The sequence below is a fragment of the Psammomys obesus genome, unplaced genomic scaffold (assembly GCF_907164565.1).
Source record: "Psammomys obesus unplaced genomic scaffold, mPsaObe1.curated_primary_1811, whole genome shotgun sequence".
In the NCBI taxonomy this organism is placed as follows: Eukaryota; Metazoa; Chordata; class Mammalia; order Rodentia; family Muridae; genus Psammomys; species Psammomys obesus.
Window position 1 is genome coordinate 1,040,804 of NW_026594152.1, and position 10,876 is coordinate 1,051,679.

The 10,876-nt window shown below is 47.6% G+C and overlaps 1 protein-coding gene across 4 annotated transcripts in view; it reads left to right on the forward strand.

The window, feature by feature from the left end:
• The first annotated feature begins 1,528 nt into the window (after positions 1–1,528).
• Hm13 (histocompatibility minor 13) overlaps positions 1,529–10,876 on the forward strand; it is a 38,082-nt gene continuing 28,734 nt past the window's right edge. For 2 of the 4 annotated variants that reach the window (XM_055617964.1, XM_055617961.1), the window contains exons 1-2: positions 1,529–1,837; positions 9,327–9,425. In XM_055617964.1, the coding sequence (XP_055473939.1) occupies positions 1,655–1,837; positions 9,327–9,425 (282 nt within the window). In that variant the 5' untranslated portion in view covers positions 1,529–1,654. The remainder of the gene's footprint in view (positions 1,838–9,326; positions 9,426–10,876) is intronic. The other 2 variants (XM_055617963.1, XM_055617962.1) reach the window with 2 other exon arrangements.

Below are 10,876 nucleotides of genomic sequence, written 5' to 3' on the forward strand. Positions count from 1 at the left end.
TAGCTCAGCTGGTAGGGTGCATGCCTAGCACGGAGGAGGGCTTAGGTTCAATCCTCAACATCGCACATTCAAAGAATAGTGGTGTGCACCTGTAATCCTAGAGCTGGGGAGTTTGACAGAAGAAGGTCAGAAGGTGCAGGTCATCCTCAACTACTTACAAAGTTTGGGGACAGCCTGGGCTACATGAAATCATGTTTTAAAAAATGATGCACAAGAAACTATTAAGATTGGCTGCCTTGGGGTGTGGGGGCCGGCTCTGACATGGACTGCTTTTTTATCACTTCTCCCTACTAAGGCTGCCTCACCAGGCCACAGGGGAAGAGGATTCAATCAGTCCTGATTCAACTTGATGTGCTGGGGTGGGTTGGGGGGGGGGAACTCCCCTTTTCTGAGGAGTAGGGGAGGGGGAGAAGAGGGACAGAGGATAGAACCAGGAGGAGAGAAGGAAGGGGGCTAGAATGGGGGTGTGAAGGGAATACATACATACATACATACATACATACATACATACATACATACAATCAATGACTTTATTTTAAAAATAAAAAGATTGGCTACCTGAGGTTGGACAGATGGCCCAGCAGTTAAAAGCACTGGCTGCACTTTCAGGACCCCCATGAAGGCTGTATGTTACTAAAGTGCCAGAGGATCTGACTCCCTCTTCTGGCCTCTGCAATCACCAGGCACCAGGAATGAAAATGGTACACAGTTAAACAAAAACAAAATCCATATAAAATAAAATAAAAACTAAGAGTGGCTACCTTTAAGAATCTTGCTTTCAAATCCCCTGTTGTAGTGTTGGATTATTGTCATGTGCATTTATGAAGCTTCCTGTTTTTAAAAACATACTAAAAGTAGCCTAAATAGTTCTCTCCAGTTATGATTAAGAGCCACAGAGTTTATAAACTGCATGGGGTTATGGAGTGGTAGGTTTATTATTGCCTGGCACATAATAAGCATTTGCAAACCTTTTACACACCCTCCCTCTTTTGCTTTATTTATCTTTATCTTATCTGCATTAGCGTGGTTTATAACTCATACCTATATACCGACATCTTTACATTTTAAAGCTATTCTAAAAGATATAGTTTAGACTTTATAATTTATTTTGTTCATTTTTACTCTCTTTCTGCCTTCTCCCTCTCAACTCCCACACTAAAATGTGAGCTTCGTGAGTGCGAGGACAAACCCTGGCTTGTTCACCTCAGTGTCCTTAGATCCTAGAAGAGTGACAAAAAAACTTAAGGCACAAATGAACACCTGAGCATTGACTGAATGCGTACATGACTTCTTGGATGAAGGATGAGGACTTGTGGAGAGCTGGAGAGCCTGGCACTGAAGAAATCGCCTAAGGAATGGATCATCAAATCTCAGGATGGATTACACCCGTAGTGGTCCAGAGCCCCCTTATGGGTCGGCCGCCGGTTACTTAGCAACAAGCCGCCCCTCCCTCAGCGCCGCTAGAGGGCGAGCCGGCGCAGGGTAGCGCGAACGCGCGCGCGTTCGCGGCGCGGCGCGGCGCGGAAAGGCGGGGGAGGCACGTCACTTCCTGTTTCTTTAGGGGAACGTGGCTTTCCCCGCAGTGCCTCTCCTTCCATCTGCCTTCGTGCCGCGGCGGCCGGAGCTGGAGTAGGAGCCTGAGCACAGCCTCGCCATGGATTCGGCCCTCAGCGACCCGCACAACGGCAGCGCCGAGGCAGACAGCACGACCAACGGCACGACGCGGCCGCCCTCTACGCCCGAAGGCATCGCGCTGGCCTATGGCAGTCTCCTGCTCATGGCGCTGCTGCCCATCTTCTTCGGTGCCCTGCGCTCAGTGCGCTGCGCCCGCGGCAAGGTAGGGTCAGGGCGAGAGCGGGCTCCTTCCACTTCCATCCCAGCTACGGCCCCCAGGGACCTGTCCACTCAGACCCGATAGCTGCCCTCCGGAGTCACTCACCCGGGCATCGAGCACCATTCCCTCCTCCTGCGTTCACATCAGTGGCCAGCCTTTGGTGTTCCAGGATCTGGCCACTCCCAGAAACGGGGATTAGCATTTTCCTCCGATAGCGACCCTCAGACACACCCTACCACATCCCCTCCCTCAGGCCCCCTACTTCTTGTCACAGCTGAGAACACTGTCTGCCGGATCCCAGACACAAAGGCAGGCGCTGACTCCTCTGAGCCTCCTGGGCCCAGCCCCACCTGATGCTATGGCTAATCAGCCTCCAGGTGTTTGCACCTCACTAGGGGCAGTCACCCCATGAAATGGCTTGGGTCCTATGAAACACAGCCCCAGTGTTCTTAAAGGTATGGCTCTGAACGGCACCATCTTTTGTCATCCTGCTAGGAGCCATGCCTGGTCACACCCACAGTTAATTGTAGCATCCAGGTCCATCCCTAGGCCCTGATTTCTGCCTTCCTGGAATCACAGCTCCGTGTGTACCCACCAGGAACTCCTAGATGAGACCCTTCTCCCTGCCTTAAAAGCAAAACCCAGAGACGGGGAGGTTAAAGCGCAGCTGTTAAAGGCCCTTGCCATCAAGCCTGATGACTTTAGTTAAATTCCAGAGACGCAGATGGTGGAAGGAGAAACCCCAACTACTGCATGATATTTTCTGACCTCGTCATGATCACGCTAAATAAGTAAATGTAAAAAGAATTTTTTAAAATAAAATAGAAGCCCAGCACTCAGGGAGCCGAAGCAGGAAAATGAAAAATTCTAGGGCAGCTAGGGTACAGAGAGAGACCCCGTTGCCCGGGGGGAAAGGGGTGTGCTGTAGGGTTGGGGGGATAGAGCACCAGTTAGACTTGTCTTTTGTTCACTATTTGGAATCAGTCCCGGCCATCCAGCTTTTTGAAATGTAGTACCTTGGTTCTCCCTGGGTTAGACTTCTTTGGTTGATTTCTTCTCCCTACTTCACACCCAGCCTTGGATCTACCCAAGCTAAAGCCCAGATACTGACAACATCAAAGTAGCCTTTCTCCCCAAGCCCGGTTAAGACAAGTCCCTTTGCAAATTGAGCCTATTTGCTGAATAATAGCCACTGTTGAACTCACAGTTAATGAGACTGGGGCTTAGCCTATCCTTGGCCTTTTCTGACACCTGTCTCTGGATATCCAGGGGAACTCCAGGACCTTCCACCCCCTCTTCAAATCTCTCCTGCCCTGTATTAAGCCTCTGTAACCCATAGAAACTAACAGCTCCCTTCCTGGCTCCTCTCTCCAACAGCCTCACAACGTTCAGTTCCTCGCTGCTCCTCCCCCACCAAACCTGAAGGTGGCCTGGAGAGGAAGCTGCCTTACCCAGAGAGGGCAGCTGGCACTTTTGAAACTGCTTCAGTACAGATTCTCAAAACACCGCAAGTGGCTGAGGGCACACCACCTCCTGTCTGAGAACAGGAAACCTACTGCTGGCTCTTTCTGGGCAGATAAAGAGAGAGTACCCAGTCTGGACTCCCGCTGAAAGCCTAGGTGGTACCCATTTTCTGTGTTCCTCTGCCTCTTCTAAGCAGATTTCGGGTGTCCTTAGCCTCCCCTGGTCTGGTCAGGCAGATACTTGGTGCCAAGGCAAGTTTCCGAAACCCAGAATAGGACAAAGGAGATTCAGGACAGCATAGTCTGAGACTGAGCAGCCCCTAGACTTGAGATTCTCCTTGGTGTCTTCTGCACATGGACTACTCTTTACAGAAAATACCTTCCATGCAGCAGTGCTTCGTGGAGTTAAGCTGTTATTGGGTGTGAGGGATGCCACATAGATGAGCAGGTCAGAACCCTGTTACCGTGTAGTTCAGGAAGATAGGTAAGGCAAACTTAACGAGGTGTGTGGTTGAAATACAACAGGTGCCACAGTGAGCTGTGGAGACAGGCAGAGCAGGGAGGCACCTGCCTGGGTGAGATGGAGCGCTACAGCCAGGACAGGGCATTCTTAAGCTTCGGAAAGCAAGACAGGTACCAAAGCAAGAAGGAAGGAGGCACTTCAGGAAACAGCAGGTGACTTGGTGTAGCTAGAGCTATGGATAGGAAAAAAGGGAGCCCCCCCCCCCAAAAAAAAAAAAGCTGGAGAGATGGCTCAGGGATTAAGAGCATTGGCTTACCTTCCAGAGGTCCTGAGTTCAATTCCCAGCAACTACATGACTCAACAGCCATCTATAATGAGATCTGGTGCTCTCTTCTGGTGCTCTGCAGGCAGAACACTGTATACATAATAAATAAAATTAAAAAAAGAAAAAAAGGGAGCCATAATGTCTGTTATCTGTTCCAAGCATCGCCCACAGGGAGGCCTTCTTAGAAGAAGATTGAGACTATGAAGGACCTGCCCATTTGTTTCTGGCTTCCTGTCCCAGTAACCAGGATGCTCTAAGCTTATGGAACTTTACCTGCCTTGACACTCAATCAGCAGATAGAGCCAGTTTACTGTATCTTTTAGGAAAAAGAACTGAGGGTCTTACCACAGTGAGAGAATGCATCAGGTGGGCCCAGCTCTCAACCAGGCCACCATCCTGGATGCAGATGCCTCTGAATACACACAAGGAGTGTTTTGGCCTGAGATATGAGCCAAATGACTTCTTTGTCCACCTTGCTTATTTAGCAAGAGAGAAGAGGTAGAGTGAGGACCCAGGAGCTTGGCACTCCCAACTGGTATTCGACACCAAGGCCTGCTGAGAGAGCACTCGAGGATAGTTCCCCTGGGGTCAGCAGTGTCCATAAAAAGCAGAGCATATTGTAAAATCCTAGTCAAAAGACTGAAATGTTTAGGGTGTTAGGAAAAAGTCACCCTGTAGGAGTATCAGAAACCTGTGTCCCCCAGAGGGTAAATTCCAGCCAAGCAAGAGCTGACTTGGATAGTTGACAGGGCTTTCACTTACAGCAAAGAAGGATCTCCTAGCCAACAGGCCTGGGCATCTGTGGTTAGGTCCTAGACAAGGTGCCAGGGCTGCTGGGATAAGACACAGAATGTACCATGAGCCAAGTGAGTGAATTCTGCTGTGTCTCCTTTAAGAGGCAACAAGTATCTTTGCACACATGAATGAGAATTCTGCAGGCTGAGGCTAGGGGACAGTGCAAAGTATAGTGGTAGCCCAGGAGAGGGACTTGGGTGCTGTGACAAGATATGCAGGGACCCTACAGCCTTTCTGAGGAAAAGACTCCTGAAGGTAATGTAACATTTAAAATGAGTAATTAGAAAATGCTGCTCATGGGTAGCGATCAAGCAGTTACTGAAACGTAAAAGAAAGCCACCTTGGAAGGGATACACACAACACCCAGCTACTTGTGGCACTCCTGATCTAACATAGGGCCTCACACATGCTAAGTATATACTCTGCCACCAATTTATATCCACAGCCTACCTTCTAGGACGTTTTCTGTGTATATACAAATACATACCTGCTTTTGTATATACACAGGTCTGTTACTATAAAGGGGTTGTTTAGTACCTGCTGCTCTGCAGCCTGTTCTCCTTCAACAGTGTGAATTAGTCATTTTCTGGGTTACAGCTACCTCGGCCTTTTTGTACTGAGATAGCTCCCTAGTGCACAATGCAAAAGGCCCATGGTTATATACAATATCTCCCTCCCGCCTCAGCAGCCCCTCCCTGCCAGCAGTCCCTGTAGCCTGGACCTTATTTTTCCATCCATAGAAATTGTGTTCCTTCAGACACTCAGCTGTGTCGGTACATCTGGAACAGTCCTTTGTGGGGAGGACCCTGTCATTTGGTACAAGACACAAAATGGCCAGTGCAGTTGCTGAAGCCAGCTTGGGGCGGAATGACAAAGATGGGGGAAGGAGAGCTCAGTGCATTGGCCCGGAGGCAGAACAGTTGCAAAGGGTCAGTGTGGGCTAAGTGCAGGCAGGAGGTCTGGGGCCTCAGTCTGGGTAGACAGTAATAAAGTGCCCCAGGAATTCCAGGATATCTCGGGGGTGTGGTCAGGAAGCAGTGTTTCCAGGGCTCGGGCTGTGCCAGTGGCTTGGAGCTGGGTATCTGGCTCCCTCTGTTGCTTTGGCTTCCATCCTGGTATCTGAATGCCCAGGATGCTGAGAGCTAAGTTTCTTCCAGCTATTTGTAAAGCTTTTCCCCTATTCTTTTCAGTGTGCTTAGATTAAAAACCCAAATCAAAGGTAGCAAATCCCAAAAAGTTGTAGTATCTTTTTCAAAATTTTTCAACCTGGTGGTGCACGCCTTTAATCCCAGCACTCAGGAGGCAGAAGCAGGTGGATCTCTGAGTTTGAGGCTAGCCTTGTCTCCAGAGGGAGTTCTAGGTTATACAGTGCTACATAGAGAAACCCTGTCTAAAAAAAAAAAACAAAAACAAAAAAGCTGGGCATGGTGGTACATGCCTGTAAGCCCAGCACTCAAAGAAGCAGAGGCAGGTGGATCTCTGTGAGTTCAAGGCCAGACTTCTCTACAAATCGAGTCCAGGACAGCCAAGGCTACACAGAGAAACCCTGTTTCAAAAAAAGAAAAATTGTTCAACTATTCTTTTCTTCAGGATTCTGAGTCTTGGGAAGGCCACGGGCCTCCTTAGCATCATCAGTTTTCCAACAGAACTCTCCAGAAAGAAAAGTGGCTAGTAAGAAGTAATGAGGCCCCCAGGCTGCCTGGGTTTGATCCCTGCTTTAGCCACTCTGTTACACCAAGCAAGACACTTGCTTCTTTAAGCTCATATCCTAATGTTTAAAAGTGCCTGCTGGAGGTGGGGCCTATGTACAGATCTCCAGGGACCCTGCCTGACACACAGAAGGGCTCAGTTTCTCCTCCTTCTGTTATTAGATCAGATAGCAAGGCCCCCGCTCTGACTCAACACTGCAGCATGAGTTATTTATAAGCAGCACCCGCAGAGGAGACCAGATTCCTCTGTTTGGTGAAGCATCTGTCCAACCTCGGTTTTTCGTCAGATAACATGAATCCTCTTCCTGCTCTGGATCTGGGCAGAACCGAAAAGAATTTGTGGAAATGAGCTACCGCGCTGGTTTGTAGGGAAGCCACGAACTCCTGAGTATGCTTTCGAGCTGCAAGCCTCTCAGCAGGCTGCCTGAGAACTCCTCTGTGTACATAGAGCAAACGCCTCCACACAGTTGGCCTTTATTGGGCCTCTGCTGCATTCCAGACCCTGTGTCTGGCTGTCGAGGCTTTAAATGGCATCTGCTCTAGCCACCTGTGGCACTTCCCTGCAGAAATAGTGTTGGCTTACCCGTGATTCCTTCTACACAGTGATAGAAATAGCACAAAGGCTTGAGTAATGACTCGAGGCTCTATGCTGAGTACTTTCCTCTGCAGGCACTGGAGTCCTGGTTTTACAGTCAAGGGAAGTGAAGGCTCTGAGAGAGAAAGTCACTGTCCCCAAAGGCAGGCAGGATGCTGGGCAGCCCCTCAGTCCTACAGGGTGGAGGTGGGGCACATATTAAGGGCCTTCCCATCCACAGTTTGCCCTTTTTTTTTTTCATACCCCATATGTGTCCTCATCTCCAATCATCCTCCTCTTAGCATACAGGTGTACACGCACGCGCGCGCGCGCACATACACACACACACACACACACACACACACATACATACATACGTCATTTTTAGGTAAGTAAAGCCAAAAATTGTCACCCTTTTTGACAGAACAGTAAACTGAGACTCAGAGTGACAAATATCTGGAAGGGGAGATTTTCAGTCTTGGAATTGCTTGGCCAAATGGTATGTACGGTAAGGTTTTGGTGTATATCACCAAATTATCTCCATGGGAAAACCTGTTGGCCTTCACTTACCCCATTTCTCGTCAGCTTGGTAGCTTACAAAGTGTGGATTCTTGTCATTCTGGTAGATCAAAAATAGAATGATATATTGTTAATTTGAGCTTCTCATAGAATGGCAGGCTGGAGATCGCCTGCCAAGCTGCGTGTGAGAGGCTCTGGATTCATTCCCCAGCGCCACGAAAAGAATTTCAAAAAGTAAGGGTAGGAGCTACAGAAGTGGTTGAATACGAAAAGCACTTATCCCACAAGAGTAAGACCAGCATTCAGATCCCCACCTCTGGGGTAAATGCTAGTGGGTGTGGCAATACACCTGCAACCGCAGCTGTCTACCCCGACTACCCAAAGTGAGGTGAGAGGGGTTCAAGTGAGAGGCCCTGTCTCTTCATGAAAGGGGTACACGCATGCAGCCGCGAACACGCGGAAATACATGCACACCACCGCATGTGCTCCTTGTGTCATTGGATATATGGAAACTTACTTTATGCGTCCTAGCAAAGGCTGCCTGGGTCTGTGCATATCTGTCCTATACACACACCTCCCCTCCTGAATTCACAGGCTTGCTCCCTGGCCATTGTCTCCTTGTCCTCTCACAGCTCTTGGCCTTTTGGGGCACAAGTGCTTCTCAGATTCACAATCTTCAAGATAGCTACTCTCTTGGCATGCTTTTTCCTAATGATTTTGATGAGCTGAACTATTCATGAGACTCCACAGCTGCTTGAGGTCCTTTCACGAAGGAATTCAGGTGCCTCATTCACAGGATGGATGTGGTGACAGTGACTGTCTGTCTGGTAAGAAGACTCTGGCTACTATGGGGAGATTTTCCTTTGGCATGAGCAGGCGTCTCATCTGGCAGTACTAGGACTTCAGGTAGCTGTGGTATAAAGTAGGAGAGCCATGTTTTGTGGTGCACACCTGTAAGCCTAGCTAAGCAGGAGGCTGAAGTAGGCCAGGTGACAGGTTCATTCCATGAGCGTTCATCTCAGATTTAAAAAAGGGTTAGGAGTATGGCTGTCTCAGAAGTCTGAAGGGCTTCCCAACAGGGGTGTTACCTCGGTCCCTACCGACAACTAGGATTTGGGCTGTTGTTTTGCTCTGTTTTTTGAGGTAAGTTCTCACTATGTAGACCAGACTGGCCTCAAAATCACAGATAGCCACCTGCCTCCGCCTCCTGAGTGCTGGCCTTAGAGGTGTACCACCAACCCCATGTTGAAAGTTTTTTAGTACAAATGTAAACTAGGATTGTCCTGCCACTAGACTTTGACTTAAATTGTATAAAACTGATTTAATCTTTATGCTACACTATTACTCCATTTCCATTTACTTACAATACTGAAATGCCTTTGTTTTACATTCAGCTCTTCTTTTGTGTAAATATTTCTCTTTTGTCATCTCCTTACCCATGCCATATTTTTGCTAATTATAATATCTGTAGTTATAAACCTCTGTGGTAGAGGGAATAACATTAGCAAAAGCCTTGAGACAAAGACTGTAGTCTTCAAGACACCAAAGTGGACCAGCATGAAGGGAGAAAGAGCTGTATGCTGAAACCTGGTGTTCCAGCAGCACGCAGTTATGGTGGCTCAGCTTGCACCCTTCTCTCTCTAGAGCTCTTCGGACATGCCAGAAACCATCACCAGCCGAGACGCCGCCCGCTTCCCGATCATTGCCAGCTGCACTCTCTTGGGACTCTACCTCTTTTTCAAAGTAAGTCCTTTGCTGCCTAGATAATTTTGTCTATGCATAGTCATTTATAGAAAATAGCAGAGAGAATGGGTAATCCAGACCCAAGTCCCCACCAGAGTTGGTTTTTGCTTCCTTTCCCCACCAGACAGCCCTTTTTCTCCGTGTAGCTTGTGTTCTTGTTCCACCATTTGTTTTCTTGTATTGTTTCTGCTAGTCTGGAGTTTAGTTTTTGTTGCAGACATACCTTTACCATAATAATCACTTTTTTTTTTTGAGGTCCTATTGTATTAATTTTAAAGATTGAATGTTGGACTATGTAATGTTTATTATTAGCCCTATGATTATCACAGCAGTATTATCTAACCTGCTATCACAAATAATAAGACACAGACATGTTAGATTTTATAATTGCCTTATTTTCCGTGGGCTGGACAGGTATTTCTACACTGGCTGTCTCAGTAACTTCACCTTCACCTCCCAGGCCCCATCCAATGCCATCTACCTTAATCCTCCTCATCTGGTATATCTTTGATCCATAATCCCAAGATTCTTGCTTATATTCTTCATCTGAGCCTTTTTACGCCATTATTGGTGTCCTTCATGGTTCTTCTCCACCGTAAGCCATCTTCCTTCTGTCTTCATGATTCTCCCAAGCCTAGGAACCATAGCCATGCCTACCCTATTATGCCTTGCCCAGGTGTAGGCCTTTAATCAACCAATCAGGTTATGTCTCAGGCAGGTTTACAAGACAAGGATAGATGTAACCAGATCTTGAGGGCCAGTAACACACTTCAGATCAACCTCCAAACGAGGTTCGGTTCCCAAAGTTAAACAGGCTCAGTGTTGAAAACTTGGAAAACACAGAAAAGTAAAAAGGGAGAAACAACAGCCATCCAAAACCCAACTTCCAGATGCACTCCAGTTCTTCAGAGGTGTGTCTTCCCCAGGCATGCTCTTCATAGCTGTGGTCACACAGGATAACCACCTGTAGTGTCCACTTCCCGTCAAAATGTTGTGAATGTTTTCTCATGTAGCTAAATGCTCCTTAAACCTGTTCTGCTTCATGCACATGTGCTGCTTTCTGAGTGTAAAAGTAAAGTACATTAGCCACGTAACGTTACACAGAAGAGTCTGTTGAGAGAGAAAGAAGCAGATCCCATGACAGGGTAGTCACTGTCACCATTTAGAGTGGCACCCTTTAGTTCTTTAAGCGTGCCTTCATATCAGAAGGACAGTGTTAAACTCTTGCCATATCACAAGTTCTTTCTTACTATTTGTTGAAAATTAGTCAAGAAAAGCTTTAGTTTGCAATTGCAAAGTACCTTTAAATGATTTTTTTTTTTCAAGGCTGGTAGTGTGGCTCAGTCATAAAATTCTTACCTAGCAAGTACAAGGCCTTGGATTCCATTATTAACACAGTAACAGTGTGTGTGTGTGTGTGTGTGTGTGTGTGTGTGTGTGTGTGTGTGTGT